Here is an 18,923-nt window from a genome sequence, read left to right as displayed (position 1 = left end):
ATGACCGTGCTCTCATTGCCGTGGTTTCTAAATTTGCTATGGTAATGAAGAAAAATACACGGAAATGAAAAAAAAAATCATTGCCGTGCCCTGTAAAATAGTTTCGTTTCATTGCCGTGGCCACGTGTTTCATTTCCGTGTCTTATGTTTTCATCGCCACTGCATGATTAAGAAAAAAAACTATATTGTTCATGTGTATTTTTATTTTTATTGAAAATCTAAATATTAAGTGTAAATTTATAGGTATGTATTTTAATTTTACTTCTAATAGTATAAATTAATAGTATTTATTTATTCATTTATTTCTATTTTAATTATTAACTCTATCATTGAAATATTCTTGTACACTATTATAACATTTCATTGCCATGGACGCATGTTTCATTGCCGTGAATGCATGTTTCATCGCCGTGGCACGGAATTTTCAATCTTGTATATCTCGTTAGTTTTTTAAGCTATCTGCTAGATATTAAGCAAAACTGCATAACTGAACAAAAACTTGAGAACACACTATTTTGTCTTGTTCTAAAGTTGAAGATTAAAAAATCCACGGAAATGAAGATTTTATTGGACCTGTTGGAATTCACCCCTTTACAAATAACTTATATGGCAAAACAACGTTAGCCAGGTAAGCTTATAATACACTAGCTGTTGCCCGCGACTTCGTCCGCGTGGGAAGAAGATATGTTATGATCTTTTTTTATTTTGATAGTAATTTTTTTAATCGGTTCAGTTTTTAAGGAAAAGCTTTTGTTTTAGGTATCTTGAACCGTTTTCGCAGCGCATGCAACGGAAGCCTTCGAAGATGAATAATTTTCCCTGTTTTTTCTACATTTTCCATTGTATCTTCGCTCCTATTAGTCGCAGTGTGATGGTATATAGTCTAAAACCTTCCACGATTAATGGTCTATTCAACACAAAAATATTTTTTTCAATTTGAACCAGTAGTTCCTGAGATTAGTGAGTTCAAACAAACAAACTCTTCAGCTTTTTATATTAGTAAAGAAGTAAAGAAAAGATATATGTCTTCATCGTCGCATCTTTTAAATAATCAATATTAGCTTCCACTCTCAAACTTTTGTCTACCTAAATGTAAGAGGATGTTTTTAAAACTTCTTATCTCTAGGGATATTCCAAAATATCATAATGTTCGTCGTAAATAATATAGTGTTTATGATTCATCAATGTCAACTTATCATATAAAGAGTGTAGTCGTGCGAAAAAGCGTTTAAAACTATTTTATCTCAACCCTGTGGACGTATGGGCGTCAATATAACAAAAAAAATAGCACTTCAACAGTAATACAATTTAACTGTGAAATAAATGTTTCCGATTATATTATAAGTTTATTTATAAGGAGTCATTAACAATACTGAAAAAGAAGTGGAAGAAGAAGGATATTTCAAGAATTTCTGAATTGTTAAAATGCGTGTCGAATTACCTGAGTTTAAGCGATGCATCTGTTGTGTGCCTCTACGATATGGCTTGGTGTTTTGGGGATATTTTCGATTTGTAAGTACATTTAATCTATAAAATAAATGAGTGTTTGTATGTCTGCTGCTCCATACAGTTTTTTCTTTCTGATTATCGTGATGGAGTGAACTTTGACTCTGCTATTTACAATTGCCGATGAATCATTGGAAATTGGATTGAAATGAAACTTCGTATTGTATACACAATACTTAATTGGAAATTCTTTGTATTGACCGTGAGTGTTTTGCTCCGTACTGAATTTAAAATTATTGTGCTGAAAAATGCTGAGGAGAATACGTATAGTGTCAAATTTAATCCAAAGGCCATTTGCGGAAGCGGAATTGGGGATTAACTAACCTTTTACGTGTGTGAACCTCTCTCCTGCTCCTGCAAGAATTTTTTTTTTATTTGACGCCCGCACCATGAAATGCACAGGTTCCACAATCATTAAAGTCACATGTAGAAAGACCAGATCCAAGCGCTTGTCCTACGTGAGGATCTACCCCCGAACAGAATTTTCATGTTCTAAAGATTTTTGTACAATATTCCATTTCCACATCTCGTTGATTTTAACTTAGACTAATACTAATTATCCTTTTCAGATTCAAATAATCGCGTCCTTTTATTCGAACGTAGAAACGATACAACTAGCTACGGAAAAAGAATATACAAGCTTCCGGTTTATCGTAACATGCATCACTATCGCTTTGGATTCAATTGATTTTGTAATCAACATAATTTTTATTATTGGAGCTCATAAGGTTTGTGTATAACGATTTCAATATATTTCTCAGTTGGTAACTTCAATCTTGACAATAGGAGGAAAATTGGGAAGATTTGAAAATTATCAGTTATACATTTTCTGATTATTAAATGATGTAACGGTTTACTCACGCGTATTTATCGGCGTAGCCCGACTAGTTTCGGACCCAACCGGAGTCCTTAATCATGAGCAGACGCGGTTGGATCGCGAGTCGAACAGTTCGACTCGCGATCCCGCCGCGTCGGGCTATCCCGATAAATACGCGTGAGTAAACCGTTACATCATTTAATAATGAATCAGTCTCACGATAGTTATTATAAAAAAAAAAAACATTTTATGATTGCTGTTAGGCTGATGATGTTGACGATACTTGGCACAAATGTAGTTTATAACCAGGATTAACAGGTAGGATAGTTTTGAGCCCGATTTTATGTTCCCGTGGGATAATTTCCGATTTGAAGTGTGAGGGCTCGTAGGCAATAGCTAGTAAAAAATACGTTGATCAACTCTTTGTTTTTTTTTAGCTGTACCAAAAATAAAGGGCTGATGGCAATGTCGAAACTAGTTCAGTGTAGTGTACCGTCTTACTAGAATAGAAGTGACTATATCACTATAATCACTAGTGTTCGATTGATACCTTGCTAATAATAAACTTCCCTTTTCAGAAAAACGTGTTGCTGTTGAAAATCTACTTTTATTTTAGTTTCGGGGAGTTCATCATTTTTTGCCTGTTGGTCATCGCGATAGCAATATTCTTCATGTATATTTACCATATTTTGAACAAGTACGGTTTGGGTCATTTTAGTCCTTATTCAACTTCTTGGAAACTTCTTACCAACCTTATAATGCTTACTGGAATCATACGTGAGTATGCTACTGTTATTATATTACGAAACTGTTCCACTTTTGGATAAAGAACTTCTTAGTTATGTTGAACACAAAAATTATCGTAATGGTTCATTGTGAACTCGTTTTAACTGCAGGGATAGCTGATAGGTTGAGGTCACCACACCAAAACCACTGAGCGCGTAGTGTCGTCGGTTCGATCCCGCGTAGGACGAGCATTTGTGTCATCCACGAATGCTTTTTCTGTGTCTTTGCGCACAAGATTTGTATGTTCGTGAAAATCTCGCGACACAAACATTAAATTCGTGAGTGGTTCTTAAAAAATAACCCGCAATTCTCAAAATTCTAGTGATTCAAAAATTTATTGGACTTTTCTTAACAGTAAGAATTTTTATTTCGGGAGCAAATAGAAGCTATTTCTCATCGAAAGTAAAATAATCACAAGAATTTTGTAGATACGAAAACCTCACATTTTTGAAGTCTTTTTCATTTTGACAAAAATAACATTCCTTTTTTGTGTTATACTTGAAATCGTTACAGATTATTAAATAAATATAAGTAATAGGACCATCATATAAATTCTTCTAATATGTTTAACCCTTAAAAGCCTATTTAATATTATTTTTCAGTTATACAAGGATATATCCTGCTATTAGTAAGAAGCGAAATAAAGAAACTCAGCAGCAACTGTCAATTCAGATTCGTGAACAACGCAGCTGAGAGTGACTGTATGATGCAGCTCGAGGAAGGAGTGGAGAACGGCGGAGAAGGAACTAAGAAGGGAGAAGTAGGAATAGAGAGCGAAGAAGAAGTTAAAAATGACTTGATTGAACGAAACTGATTAACTTTAGACTATAGATAGACTATTGTTTAGCAGAGTTGTATAAATAAATGTTAAGCTTCAGGTACCGAAAGTCGGGGTGACTAGAGAAAAAATTGGTATGAATATAAACACATTATTTCTGAACATTGGACGGTTTACGGGGCAAAATTAAATTATTATAATTATGGGAATCTCAAGTTTGGAAAATAAATTTTATTTCAGCAGTTTTTTTAATGTAAGACATTAGTTTTTCAATGTGCTCCCCGTTTGTACCCAGGTATCGTGACTTCAATAATATTTTTGCAAAATTTAATGTTTTTGTTTCATTTCCCTTAATTCCAAGGTTTCAAGGTAAAATAAATTATTTCAAAATCACATTCTACTACTACTTCAAAGACTACATTAAAAATATGATCACATAAAAATGTTAAATTGTTTTGCGAGTACAATTTATACAAGTATAGAACAAGTTAGTGTATATTTTCAATATGTTGATTTTGATTGGATTGTTAAACTGCTAATGTGACGGCGCAGTTGCTCTAGGGGTTTGACGCTCGGGCTACTAGACCGGAGGTCGATGTCCACAGGAAAAATATGTTTGTAATACTTACGATCATTTGTTCTGTATCTAGGTGTAATTTATCTATAACTAGCAACCCGTTCCGCCTTCAAACTATGTGAGACTGATTCGTTACAGAATTTCTTTATAGACAACGTCCAGATATACAACTACCGCGAACCCACACGCTCAATCCAAAGCGGAAGGAGTGATTTCATGACCCCCATCCAAAAAACAAGAGAGCGTGTTTAAAAAAAAAAAAAAAACAAAATTGAAAGTTGATGATTTTTCCACTGGTTTTATCCGCTCCTGAGTCATAGCGTAGTTCTAGGTACATCTGACAATTGTTATCTGGAACATCCTACGAAAATACCGATCAGTCAATCCTCTGATAAAACAAGCAAAATATTATAATTTACACGATTTAGGCTTAACTTCACAATAACTTTATAGTCTTTCCAGTATCCTGGTGACTGTCGTTGGGAACAATTGTGTTTTGTATATTTAATTTTTAAATTTTTTTTTGTTTGTCTTTATAACATTGTGAACAAGCAAAATTAGACCACTTATATTACGAAGATTGTTAAATAATTGATCGCAATAAGTTACCGTCAAGATGTGTTTAAAATACTTTCAAACGAATAAATTGTGTTATTGTTTACCACAGCGATACGTATTATTTGTATGGGGATATACAATTCTGGTATGTTTTACTTTAACATTGCAATTTACTAAATCACTTCAAACACCTTTTGTTGAACAGCCTTTACAATTTATTCCTTGGAGAGTCTGGTTTGTCTCGGAACAAGTTATCTCATGTATAACTTAGTCTTATTTTAGACCATACTTTACATGTAAGTCCTGATACCTGAGGGTGTATCATCACGTCAGCGCCAGTGTGACAATGCAGCACATTGCGTAGACCCTAAAAAATGGTCTGTGAGGGTCCATTTTTTGATACTGTTGCAACTACACTATACTTCTTTAAACATTCAAGTCAATATTTAAGGCTAATCATTTTGCTCATCATTTTCAGATCTTCAATTTAATAAATCTGTTCATCGTAAGCTTCTCTGGATTTATTGCGATCAGTGACCATGCTCTAACCAACATTAGGAATATGGTGTACATTCTACTGATTTTAACTGAACTAGTTGTCATGGTTCTGCTCATCGCTGGAGCACATACCGTAAGTAAACCTTTGCTATTTAGTTATTCACAGAAGTTTTTTTTTTAAGTTATAACTACAATAAACTATATTGGAAATTTGAATTATTTCTACCAGACAAAATAATAATTTTAATAACTACTACTACTATAATTTTAACAATTAATTGAATAATGTGTAATCCTTGTATCACGTAGGGTTGCACAAACATTCAAGTCATAAGAACACTCAAGACAAGAATTCGTGAATCACACAAATACTTAGACCATGCGGGCATCGAACCTGCGACACGTCACACACAGTATATTTGGTGTGGCGACGACCACTACTCGGATTTAGCAAATTTTGGTGAAAGATACATAAAAAACATCAGGTCGAACTCAGTCGAACTATTTTTTAAAACGACTCCTGCATTAAGGAATTGGATCCTTGTGTCGCGGGGGGTTTCACAAACATTCATGTTACAGGCACAATTTCCTTTGTCAAAGCTATGCTGTTAATCTGAGCATTTTGTGTCTACTATTGGTATTTATATGCCAACATTTCTTTGTTTCAGGAAAACCTGCAGATCTTGAAACTATACCACCTGGGTTTCATAGCAATATTTATCCTGTTCGTATTATATAACTTGGCCATCGGTCTATATACAAGCTATTGGCTGTATCAATATCACCAGAAAAACGAGAAAATCGTTTTAAACTATTTCACCATTTGGACGAACGCGTTTCCCGTGGCGATTTTATTTTTACAAGTTTGTACGTATTCATCATGACAACTGATAAATTGTTCTTTACTTGTGGGTTCTCGCCTATTCCTGTATTGAAGTTTTGACATTTGGCAGAAATCACGTGTAGTTAGGTTAGGTTAGGTAAGATTACTACCTCACTACGCGTTTGTTTCCAGGTGCCAACAATTTCATTCTATTGTCGTCTTACAAGCCTATTTTTCCTCTTTATAAATAACTGTAATCCACATTTATTGCTTATGGTTGCAATAAATATAATAAACAGAATTTTAAAGTAGGCTTTTAAGTAAAGAATAATATGAAGGACCAAAGATAATATCATATTTTCCACCAAGTGCTGACTTAAGTTAGTGGCTCAAAACTACTGAGCTTGATGAAATTTTCTTGGGTCAAAGTTGGCACCAAAAAAATATATCACGGATCAAAAGCCCAAACCAAAATCATACTGAGTTATGAAAATCCTCTTTCGGGAAACAATTAAAAAGGTAACGATTAAACAATTCCTCTTTTGGATAATATAAATACAGAATTCTTATTTCAATTACAGATATGAACTCATACGTCCTTCTACTGGTCAACAATGAAATAGAAAATTTAAAACCTAATACTGACGTCGAGTTATCGAACGTAGGCTCTAGGTCTCCTCGTCGGCCAGAAGTTGCTGGATACTCCGAAAACAGTATACAACCTCCTTTTAATGTATATGATTACAATCATCATAATCGAAAGCTTTGAATAAAGTATTTTCAAATTTTATCGTTTTTTTTATTTTAGAATATTTACTCATTCATCCTGGAAGACAGTTTAAGAAAAATAATTGTCTACTGTGTTTTTCTAAGAGAAGGACTGATTTAATAAAATTAATAGATTTTAAAAAATCACCAAAACCCACGTTTTTCAATGTACATATTCAAATTTTATCATAATCGGTCCAGCCGTTTTTATACTTGTAAATTGCATTGTCATCGGAAGCTACCCTAAAAATTTCAGCTAATCGGGAAGGGCCTCAAAATTTAGTGACAAAAATTCAACCGGAACGACAAACAAACAAGAAATGTGAGTGTATAAAATCGTGGGATTTTTTTTTAACAAGAATCCAATATTTTCGTTAAGTTTTGACACCGCCAGTGCTATTCAAAATTAAAAGCTTTATGTTCATATTAATGTAGGTATGTCTTAGTATATTGTTCAGTAAAATACTCCTTTATGAAATTGTTTTGAATTTTATCTGTTTCAAACATTTAACCGACTTTATTAGTGTAAAATGTGACTTGTGCAGCTTAATCCATACATTAGAAGAACGATATGGACTGTTCATAATGTCAGCTTACATAGGTACGTCCCACTGCTGGGCACAGACCTCCTCCCACATAGGGAAGGTTGAAGCACTCACCGCTGAAGCAGTCACCGCGCTAGCTTACTGCGGGTTGGCGATTTCAAAGTCCAGTACTTGGAAGCCATTTTTCCCCACCATTTTCCCTCAACTTTTGTAATAACTTTAAAATTAATAACATGCAAAAAAAGTCAATGATAGCCGATAAGTAAATACGCATTTAGTCTAAAACACTATTCGTTTAGTAGTCAGAAACCCTGACTGCTGAACCGGAGGTCGTGGGTTCGATTCCCAGCCAGGACAAATTTGCGGGATGGGCGTGACAATGGGTGTAATTTATCTCTAATATGTGTGTATTTAGAAATATAAAAGTGTGTTTATAAACTGTCTCATACTCATAACATAAGTTGCTTAATAAACTAAGCAACTTGGCTAGATGGCGTTGTCCGAAAGTTTTACTCAAAACTCAATTCTTTATTGCTTCCATAATGTAGTTACAGGTGGTAGTTTAGGACCATTATTTGACACAAATATTGTATTTACGAAATAAATCAATGAGTCATAGCTAAACACTCTTGACCTTCCTCAGGAAGTAGAGTTACCACAAACTCCAGCCGATAAGCATTAAAAAAAAACAACGACTCCTGCAGTAAGGACTATAATGCTTGTGTCGCGGGGGGTTTCACAGACATACAAATCACATGCACAAGACACCCAGCCTCAGAACAAACATTCGTGGATCACACAAATGCTTATCCTACGCGGGAATCGAACCCGCAACACGTCGCGCGCATTGGGTTTGGCGTGGTGACCTCAACCACTCGGCTATAGATATAATCGCTTTAGCCTATGAAAATGCAGGAAGATACTTAATCTGACTGACGCCGGGAAATCCTGTCAGTTCCCAATAATATTCTAGTTTCATATAAACACCGTTATCACGCATGGTGGTGACTATAGAGGAAGTTGGGTATTATCAGTAGGCGAACAATAAAATTGACCTTTGGTTATAAATGTAGGCAATAGGCAAATACTGTTACTTTGTGAACATTATTTCATACATTTTTTTTAGTATGAAAGCTTAAAACCTCAAATAATTTAGGTTCAAATCGTTGGTATCACGACTTAAAATTGTCTGAAATATCGGATGTTTACTTTTCAAATCATTCTGAGACTTGCTAAATGAAGAAAAACAAGATATCTTCTTTATAAAATGTGTAATAAAAATACTCTACGTTGCCTACAGTTTGACCATACGATTCTCTCATCAATTTTAGTATTATCTTACATATGAAAACAAAAATCAAATCACAAAGAATCTTACATCAATATCATATTAAAGAACTAAAATAAGAACGGCAAAAACCATTAAAGTATGAATTGGGGGCCTATCACCACCTCTCAAAGGATTATTAAGCCCAGTCGTCCATCGCATTAGAATAGACTGAAAACACACACGAATATGACATTCCCTTTCGATAAACGTGATTATGACTTTTCACTTCCATACATTGGGGATAACCAATACATTAATATATTAAACCCTAAATAAATCCATATTAGCGTTTGGAGAAATATAACTTCTCTACTATCTTTTCTTGACATTTTTTCTTCTCTCTCTCGAAATGCTAAACACACGCTTAATTAGTTGATAATAGACCCCCTGTACCGGAGAATTTTCCTTAATCAAAAGATATAATAAACTTTTTTTAAATTATACGTCGCTGATGACTCTGTGGCACTCTGCTGTGCATCCCACACCGTTATTCTCGCCCAAAGTATCTTTTCCTTTACTGCAATTCATCTTGCATTCAGACTGAGCTGCATTGTTGACGAATCTGAATTCGCAATTGCTTTTTAGCTTCAGCATTTCACTCCTAAGTAGAAGTAAGAAGTAGCCTTGTGATACTGGAAAAGATTGAATTCGGATTAATAAAAAATACCTTAAAATACAGCAATGTACGTAAAAAAAGGAAAAGAAAAATGATTCACAACGTGTTCAATAAAAACAAATAATAGAAAAGAAAGAATCCCGCTCTTAGGCGTTTAATTCTGTATCGCGGGTTCACAAACATTTAAGTCACATCCACAAAGACACCCTGACTCAAAAGAAAGAGTCGTGTATCAAAAAGGCGTTTGTCCTTCGAAGGCTTATATATTGCGGTTTATGAAGGATTGCATCGTATTGCCATACACCGACACAAAAACGCGAATGACGTAGCACAGTGGTTCAGGTTTAGCCAGTCAGAGTCAAACACTACCCATTTCCTCCCCCGACGGAGTGGGGATGAGGATTCCCCCCGCCTTAACAAAAAAAAGGGCTCATATATTGCAACTCCAATTTTTTGAATTATTCAACATCACCAAAGCACATAACCGGGGTGTGAACAGTTGACTGTTATTGAACTTAATAAAGAAGAAGAAAATGAATGAATACCTACCCATACTAACAAAATGACTCGAACACTCCAAGATATTGTCTGCCACCGCATAAAACGATGTACTTCGGTATGGCCCTCTGTAGATGAAGTAAGTACTGATTATGAATAATGAGAACAAAATGCTCAGGATCCATACACCGATACTGTAGTAATAGTACACAGTTAGCAGTTTCAGATTTTTCTGGAAACAAAAGAACATTGGGTAAAATATAAAGCCTCCTTCGATGGCGTTAGTTTAAAAAATTAGACCGCTAATAAGCTCGTTACCTAATTTAGACAACCTCATTAAGTTGTGTTTAAAAAAGTTGATTCGGTGTTGTTTCCCGAATTAACAATGTAGCAGAATAATTATGATACATTATAATAAAAAAAAAAAACGTTTGTAAACCATGAAATAATTCATCCTAATTGATTGGGTCTGATCCAGCTTGAAAAATGTCATCTAAATACACCCCATACCACACTTGCAAATTCATTAAAATATGAGCTGAGAATTAAACAAAAACATACCTTATGTCCTCCAACGATGAAAACGGTGCTTAACGCGAAATCCAACGTGACCAGGAACAAGAAAATGATAAACACAGTCAGTCTGAATGTGAACACTCTTTCATGTAGTCCGTAAACATGATATGCCATCGTTAAGGACCTAATTACCATTGCAATCGACACTATTAAGAGGGCAGCAATTGCCTGAAAAGATGGAAGAAATATGTAAAAGGGTCTGAAAAGAAAGTGTTTGTTCATTATTCAACAGGTTAGGGGTAAGATTCCGGGCAGTCTTCGGGATTTGTTTAAGCTTTCTAGAACATTCTGTATACCGAGTAAGAGCAAACACGAGAGATCTTTCTACAGTCAAAATTTAGGGCTAGAAGGTTATCGACGCATTTTTGACCCAAATAAGATTATGAGGACTAAAATATAAAATTGATATAGTCAGTAGTTGTTTAGTATACCAAATAAAAAACAAAGTAAATATGATCTCCAATTAATTTCTGTGACCGATAACTATAAATGCGCAAAACATCCTGCCGATAGCATAATCAGCTCAACAAATAAACACTATTATTCCAAACTCTAAATATAATTTAGGCAATACGTACCAATTTGATGTATCCCCATACTAGCAAACCATAACGAAGTGGAAAACAACAGCAGCATCTTTTAAAAACTGGGAGCTCTGAATGCATGATGTTCAATATCCTATTACTCCAAAAAAAACCGTTAAAAATTTCAAAAGTCTTTAAGTCTTGCAAAGTCCAAAAACCTGCTTAGGAGAATATTTAAACGTATTTTTTTTTAATATTTTTTTTTTCAATTAAACACTTCTGCTCTCGTTAAACGTTCGTTAAGTACTGCAGCAGTAGTTTATAGTTTTATAAATTCATATTACATTTAACCTTTAAAACTAAGTGATAAGTGTTATTACGCGCTTGTTTATCGTGAGAGCGGGTATTCAGCGGGTATTCTTTATCTTTGACTTTCAGATCCCATAGTGTTGATGTCATTTTGCATATCCTGGACGGACTTTACCCCGGTTTTTTCTAATAAGTTTTGATAAAAAAAAATGTTAGCATACAAAATTTTTACTATTTTTTATTAAACACTTCTACACTCGTTACGCGTTCGCAGGTAACTAGCTGTTACCCGCGACTTCGTCCGCTTGGATAGAAGATTTATGTTAGGATTTCTGAAATCGGATTAGTTTTTAGAGTCCACGCAACTTCTGTCCATATTTGTAAGATTTTTCATCACTGCTCGGCTCCTACTAATTATGGTGTGATTATAGATTTTATATCCTCCTCAATGAATAAACTATCTAACAATGAAATAGATAGTGAAATGAAGAATGATACCACCTCATGTACTACTACTACCTGCTATACTGTACTACACCCTCATTTAATAGTGCTACCTGCTCTGCTGGTACACACCAACACCAAGTACTTACCATCGAACACCAAGTACTTACCATCCAACACCAAGTACTTACCATCCAACACCAAGTACTTACCATCGAACACCAAGTACTTACCATCCAACACCAAGTACTTACAATCCAACACCAAGTGCTTACCATCTAACACCAAGTGCTTACTTCGAAAGTTCCCCAATTAATTTTCATATTCCCATGGGAATAGGACTTTTCTCTTAGTAAAACGGCCTATGTGTTAATCAGGGTGTCCGCTAACACCTCACCAAATTTCATTAATAATAATAATATAATAATAATAATAAATCATTTTATTATCAGGCTACTAAGGCCCATAGACATATACCTTACAGACTAACATAGATATTTATGCAATAGTATATATAGCTTACATTAAGTTAGTAAGCTTCCTTATACTACGTCTTAGTGCGTTCTGGTGGAACTTGTCCGCAGAAGCTAAATTCAGTTCAGCCGTTTTGACGTGAAGAAGTAACAAACATACACACACACTCACAAACTTTCGCCTTTATAATGAGCTGATGATGATGACGTTAAATGTAAAATTGATGTTTGTATAATTACATATGTAACTAATAACAAGTAACAACAAGCACTCAGTAGCTTTAATCTACATTGGCATTTCAATAATGCAGTAATTATTTCAGCTCTCTCGATGGCTATTACCGGATAGGTACTTCAGTAATTATCGATCGGAGCCTGAGCTCTGCAACAGGACACGGGAGAGGGTGGGTCGCGGATGGGTGGTGGGTGGTGCTTCCCACTTGCAACCAACCACCCACCCTATATACCTGAAAACTAGTTGTTTCAAAGCTTATTCTGTATATTCTGCACGACATTTGATTTTTAGAATTCACTGCATAGATTATGTGGAACGAGTGGTACTGTCACTACATCTATTTACTTGTTGAATGTTAAAGCTAAATGAACATACATTTCCTTTCTTTATGAAGTGTTTATGATATAAAAAATGGTTATAAATACTCTGGTACTAATGCAATATATAATAAATACTGGTAATTCTCTCTCGTGCATGTCACTGAAGCTTCTAGATAATCAATTCACAACGTCTTATTTTAAATACCTCCTGTGCCTGAAAAATAACCGTTCTCGTCCGTGTATACCACAAATGGCACGCAATAGTCATATACGAATAAAAATTCAGCTCGAATGTTACTTGTAAGATTTGATTACAGAGAATGAGATGATGTGAATCTAAAAGCTGGAAGGAATTATGTTAAAATTGGTGTTCGTGCATTGCCAAGATGCACTTTTCAATGCAAGTTCGACATACTAACTTAGAATCAAAAATCATTTATTCAAATTAGGCCCCTAAGTAGCACTTTTTGAAGGTCAGGTTACATTCGACAGCCCCCAGTTTCGCCCACCCTTCACCGCTTCCCAAGTGCTTTCTTTTGCTGTGAGAGAAGAAACGGCGAAGAAAGTCCCCAAATATCACATATAATGTGTCGAATTTTAAAGAGATATCAGAATATTTTAACACTAAAGTTCTCGTGACTCGCGGCGCATTCGTTGAATTAATTAGTGCTGGCAAAATAAAAGTATTTATAAAACGCTTCCAAAGGGTGGTGGGTGGGTTGGGTGGATCGGCTACAGGCTCTCAACATCTATATGAAATATGAATACTAGCTATGGTTGTAAATCAAGAATCGATTGTGACATGCGCGTTGCATACAGATGGCTCCTCTCGAATGCGTTCAGAACGTATTTAGTCTCCCGTATTTTCAAGTACCTATGGAAAATGTTTAAAACCTAATATGATATTGGATAGAGAATGTGATATTGGAATAGAACAAAATAGGTTTAGTTGATTTTCCTGGATTTTACTTTGAGGATAACTTATACATTACCATGTCCGGTATCCCTTACGAAGTTTAAGAATCAAGCAACATCTTTCAATTTTAGGTCTAGGTTAAGTTTGTGAATGGAAAAATGTTTGAGAAACTGAAAGTACTTGTGGCGCTAGACTGGCATCGTGCCAAATCCCGTGATTTTGAACCGACGTCGAAGGCCCATACCCTACAGATTTTGTGTAAGCCTTAATTTCTACATTAGTGTCTGACTATATCGTGTTGTTACAAATTATATATTATAACTAAACGAAATGGGACAGGTACAGATAAAAAGAAAGAAAAAGGACCTGTCAAGGATTGAAAATATTGCTTTTTTTGCATTTTAGGTAGACTTACAAATTAAAGAAAAACGACTTACTTCATAAGGGGTGTGGCTACCAACAGCCGCTCTAGATATATTATCTACATTGGTAGTTTCTTGGTACTTGGTCGCGGGCTCCCATTTCCGTAATTAACTTGAAATTCATACTTAACTCAAATTTTAATTGGAATCGGCGCGTTGCATAGGCTCACAATAAACCGACTATCAACCATTTTAAAATTCGAGAAACATCAGAGTAGATCAAGATATTGTCATATTGAAATGGAAACATAAATGACGAGAAATGAAATGACGAAAACCCCTTTAGCTGACTAGCTATTGTCATAAATCAAATATCAATTTCAACATGCGCGTTGCATGACCCTTATTGAAAGCAAACAGTTAAGTTTTCTCCTAAAAATCTAAAAACACTTGTGGATCATGGATGATACCAAGTTTCAGTGTTTTACATCTCTTTACTGCTAGTATCTTGTGTGTAATAGACCGGATAGCCAAATGATTGGCAAATATTGGGATATTTCAACATCCTACCATCCAACATATCACAAATTCTAAACATGACGTGGTACGTTTTCGCTTTCAAAAGACTAGCGTCTAAGTTTAAAGTGAAAACTGTCTAAGGAACCCCTGCTAAACCACTTGTGGAGTTAGACTGGCGACGTGCCAAATCTTGTGGTCCCAAGTGACCAAAGAATCATTCACATGTAGAGGGTGAAAGTTACTTGTAAGGGTTGTAGGATAGTGAACATAGTTTCATTTAAGGACCGTACCATTGCGCTAAAAATAGTAGTATAGTGGTTTGAAGTAGGAAAGCCAACGTAAAGGTCGAATCCCTAAAATTAATGTTGTAGAAAGTAATTTTCTCTTGCTAACAAAGGTGAAGGAAAACAATAGACATGTCCAGGACACCAGCACACTTGAAAATTCAAGGCTCATACATTGCACATTAACTTTTAAATCAAAGGAGAAGGTTTAGGTTCTAGAACCTGTTATTTCATTTTTATTTCCAAGAATAAGACAAAGCGAAATGATGCTAGGTCATGATTCTGAATAAAATCCTGTTGCAAGCCTGTAAGACAATCCGGCACGAGTTAAAAATGTTCCAGTTTTCGTTTTGAAGTATTGAAATATACACCTTTGACGTTTCGAATAGGGTGTGGTGGGCGGTGGCTCGCTACAGGCTTTCTAGACCTGTACATCAGTACTAGCTACAGTCATAAATCAAATATTGATCGCGACATGCGCGTTGCATTCAGACGAATCTTCTCGAATGATAACGGGGAACTAACTATCCCCCGATTCAAAACCCTCAGCGTTGATTTAATAAGCTTTTACAGTAATTCTGACGTACTCATATGATGACGTAGTAAAATGATGTACGTGCTACCATTTGAACCCACTGCGCGCGTCGTGTCGCGGGTTCGATCCCCGTGTAGGACAAGCATTTGTGCAATCCGCGAATGCTTGTTCTGAGCCTGGGTGTCAATGCGCATGTGATTTGTATGTTTGTGAAACCCCCCGCGACACAAGGATTAAATTCCTTAATGCGGGAGTCGTTTTAATAAAAAGAAAAAAAAAATAGTACTCAAAACCACCTGTGTGCGGGTTCGATACCCGCGTAGCACAAATATTTGAAGCACGAATGCTTGTCAGTCTGGGTGTCTCGTAACACAAGTAAGGATTAAATTACTTAGTTAGAAATACGTTTTAAAATAAATAAAGCTTTTAATTTTCAATCCTAGTTCATAGAAAAATTTTAGTTTCCAATACTCACTATTTCACTCATATACCAACAAGAAGCCAAATTTTGGCATTACTATTTGCGCACATTTATTAAGGGAAATTACCGAAGCTTAACGTTTACACGGTACTTTAGGATCCTACTCACAATGGGCTGACTGAAGTTTGGTCGAATAAAACCTCCTTTTGCCCACTACTTACTAAAAATTTAAGATGGCTAGATAAAGGCCAATCTTCCATCTTTAAAGAAATGCTAATTATGGCATGCACGTTTCAATTAGGCAACTGTATCCGAGTGCAAGTAGCAAAACATCCCTCATAATTACAATCTGGAACATTCCCCCTGGTGCGTTTGTGTGGGTGAGTTTGATTCCCATGTTGTTCAGCTCACACAAATATACCTTGCTGGGAGGGAAAATTTTAAACAAAGGAAACTGGATGGGGTGGGTGATGGTGGTAGTGGAGGTATATAATTTTCAGTCGTTCTAGAACCTTCCATGTACAGGCCGCTACAAAAGTCATTTCAAAAAAATATTGAATTATTTTCGAACTTTGTGACTTATCCAGTCTCCGAGTCACCTTAGTTGGTTTTTGTGCTAGCATTAAGCCCATTTTGTTTCCTTATGGCAGCATAGGGACTTACGTCTATCTGGCAATTAATTATACAGGTTTCATGAACTAAATTGTAGGTTTCAACATGACAATGAGCAAGCGGGATGTTTAACGCAAACTCTTTCTATTCCCTTCAAGATGCTTTAATCCCTCATGGATTAAAGCATCTTGAAAAGGATTACTAAGATTTCGTAGTCCACAGGTGGCTAATAAATCATTCATTTTTCTCAAACATTTTGTCAGCAACAGTACTTAGTACCTAGTACTATTAATATCACCTATGTGAAATGAAGTATCGATCGAGACCTGCGCGTTGCATTCAGGCCGCGACTATTTATATCCGGGTGCAGCGCCGTCCATCCCTCATTCTGACGACAGCCACGGCTGGGGCCGTGCCTCCTCTGGCGTTCTGCTGATACCAAGGTATGTATCAATACATTTAGGCTATTTCCACTTCCCCCAATGTCCCAATTTGCATGTAAATTCTAATGTAGCTTGCGTATACCAGTGACTGCGATTTTGATCTATAATTTTGTCATAAAATTCATTTTGGTAAAATTCATTTGTAATAGAATCAGATTAGGGTGTGGTCAGGTCCCATTAGTCCAGTACTTCTAGATTAAAAGTTTTTGACATAAAGTGCTTAATACTATCACAGGCGTTTTGAGATCAGGGCAAAAATAATTCAGAATTTTCAAAATCTTGTTGAACCCCCAACATACATTTTCTTTGTGCAATTTGTTAATTAGTTTTTGTATTTCCAGACGGAGAGCGACCTCACCTGACACTCTGGAGTACACCTTTCCGAGTGCGGCGGATCGCCGCCACCTTTGACCAAGGTAATTAATATTCGTTAATTTCTATTTTTCACCTAACCAGCTTAACATTTGAATTAATCAATTCACTATCAAAAACAAAATCAAAGAAGATAGGAGTGAATTTAAATAGGAGACACTTAATTTCTTTTCCTGTTCACCAGGTCTTTCCCGGTCAGCGTACAGCCATGGTGATGCAGCACCAGATCCACCCATGGCCGGACAGAATTGGCTAGATTAAAGGATACTAATGTTACTTGGACTTACAAATTACTCATGCTCTAACTAACTTGAGTAATTCGTGAGTACTGAGTTAGTGGGGGGCGGCAGCGAACTACGATTAGTAATAAGTAGTTTGTGGAAGCCGAAGTTATCATAAATTACTTATTGTTGACACAATAAATAATTTATGGAAGCCGAGGTGGACACGAGCTACTTATTATTTAAAAAGTATTTCGTGTATGCACAGGCGATGTTGAGGCGTAATGTTAAAATTTAGCGTAAGCCTTTGAAGCTATGCCATTGACATTGTATTTCTACTTTGCGATCTTGATGCATAGCTTTACATGTAGATATAAGTATCTTTACCTACTTAAGAAAGTTTCTTTTAGGTAGGTATGGATAATATTTATAAGTAGATATAATATCAAGTGTGTGTTTCCATCTCCACTATTTAAGGTTAAACTTTTAAGATCTCCCCTTAAGAAATGGCAAACTTGGAAGTTATACTCAAGAAAAGGCAAAGTTGAATCTGCCATAAGTACATTACAATGCCCCACGGGACGTTTTATATGTCCCACAAATTGCTAGGGTAACGACGATTATGTAAGGTCTAGATGTCCAAATAGACCTTACATACCCCGGACATGACGTACTCGGACTTGACACTAAAATAAGAAGACCTTTAATCATGAAACGGAAGAAGTTCACTTATTGTATCCGGAGAGACAATATCAATATGTATTTATATGAATTATCTATTTTATGAGATTTTTTTGAGACCGCCGTGAGGAGTTTAATACCTTTTTTTAATATGTATTATTATAAATAAAAATAGTATATCAATAAAAACCCCAAAAATGTAACTGCTTGTTTTCTTTAGTAACCTTGATTAAATGCCACCCAATTACAAAATATTATATGTGCTTAAGCTTGGAGAGCCCTCCTGAACATAGATTTCTTTTAAAAAAATGGTCACATCTTCATCTTTATCACTTCAGACTTCTTAAAGCATGACTGTTGCAGTTGTGACAGCAGCATCTCTCTTTCTCGCTTTGCTAGCACGCTTCTACAATGGCAAGAGTTTTACTTTTAAGTATTGTGACGTAGTGAGCCGTCGAGCAATACTAACTTGAATAAGATAGATTTGCGACTCCTTGAAACTTTGCTTTTGACATAGCAATTTGTTGTACTACAGTGGCACGAATTTCCAAATCGTTTAACTCGCGGCAATGATTA

At 35.6% G+C, this 18,923-nt stretch overlaps 2 protein-coding genes and 1 long non-coding RNA gene across 3 annotated transcripts; 2 read left to right on the top strand and 1 right to left on the bottom strand.

Moving 5' to 3' along the window:
* Window positions 1-957: 957 nt before the first annotated feature.
* Window positions 958-7,131, top strand: LOC113503836. Its single transcript, XM_026885939.1, has 5 exons — window positions 958-1,512; window positions 2,076-2,234; window positions 2,902-3,100; window positions 3,712-5,653; window positions 6,189-7,131. The coding sequence occupies exons 1-4, from the start codon at window positions 1,426-1,428 to the stop codon at window positions 3,921-3,923; spliced, it is 657 nt and encodes a 218-aa protein (XP_026741740.1). The 5' UTR covers window positions 958-1,425; the 3' UTR covers window positions 3,924-5,653; window positions 6,189-7,131.
* A 2,199-nt stretch (window positions 7,132-9,330) lies between these two features.
* On the bottom strand, window positions 9,331-11,523 carry LOC113503832. The gene is made up of 4 exons (XM_026885931.1): window positions 11,255-11,523; window positions 10,662-10,844; window positions 10,152-10,332; window positions 9,331-9,618 (listed from the first exon to the last, which is right to left on the bottom strand). The coding sequence occupies exons 1-4, from the start codon at window positions 11,339-11,341 to the stop codon at window positions 9,425-9,427; spliced, it is 645 nt and encodes a 214-aa protein (XP_026741732.1). The 5' UTR covers window positions 11,342-11,523; the 3' UTR covers window positions 9,331-9,424.
* A 4,950-nt stretch (window positions 11,524-16,473) lies between these two features.
* LOC113503712 lies at window positions 16,474-18,816 on the top strand. The gene is made up of 3 exons (XR_003401496.1): window positions 16,474-17,073; window positions 17,415-17,489; window positions 17,630-18,816. It is a non-coding gene; the product is annotated as an uncharacterized LOC113503712 (long non-coding RNA).
* Window positions 18,817-18,923: the final 107 nt, after the last annotated feature.

Source organism: Trichoplusia ni, chromosome 20 (genome assembly GCF_003590095.1).
Source record: "Trichoplusia ni isolate ovarian cell line Hi5 chromosome 20, tn1, whole genome shotgun sequence".
NCBI lineage: Eukaryota > Metazoa > Arthropoda > Insecta > Lepidoptera > Noctuidae > Trichoplusia > Trichoplusia ni.
This window is presented reverse-complemented; position numbering and strand designations above follow the sequence as displayed.

Excerpts from the sequence above, each read along its gene's own strand:
- LOC113503836 (XM_026885939.1), top strand. The coding sequence starts at position 1,426 with ATGCGTGTCGAATTACCTGAGTTTAAGCGATGCATCTGTTGTGTGCCT. Across the intron at positions 1,513-2,075 it reads TTTGGGGATATTTTCGATTT|ATTCAAATAATCGCGTCCTT; the intron begins GTAAGTACATTT and ends TATCCTTTTCAG. Across the intron at positions 2,235-2,901 it reads TTATTATTGGAGCTCATAAG|AAAAACGTGTTGCTGTTGAA; the intron begins GTTTGTGTATAA and ends TTCCCTTTTCAG.
- LOC113503832 (XM_026885931.1), bottom strand. The coding sequence starts at position 11,341 with ATGCATTCAGAGCTCCCAGTTTTTAAAAGATGCTGCTGTTGTTTTCCA. Across the intron at positions 10,845-11,254 it reads TATGGGGATACATCAAATTG|GCAATTGCTGCCCTCTTAAT; the intron begins GTACGTATTGCC and ends CCATCTTTTCAG. Across the intron at positions 10,333-10,661 it reads TCATCGTTGGAGGACATAAG|AAAAATCTGAAACTGCTAAC; the intron begins GTATGTTTTTGT and ends TTTTGTTTCCAG.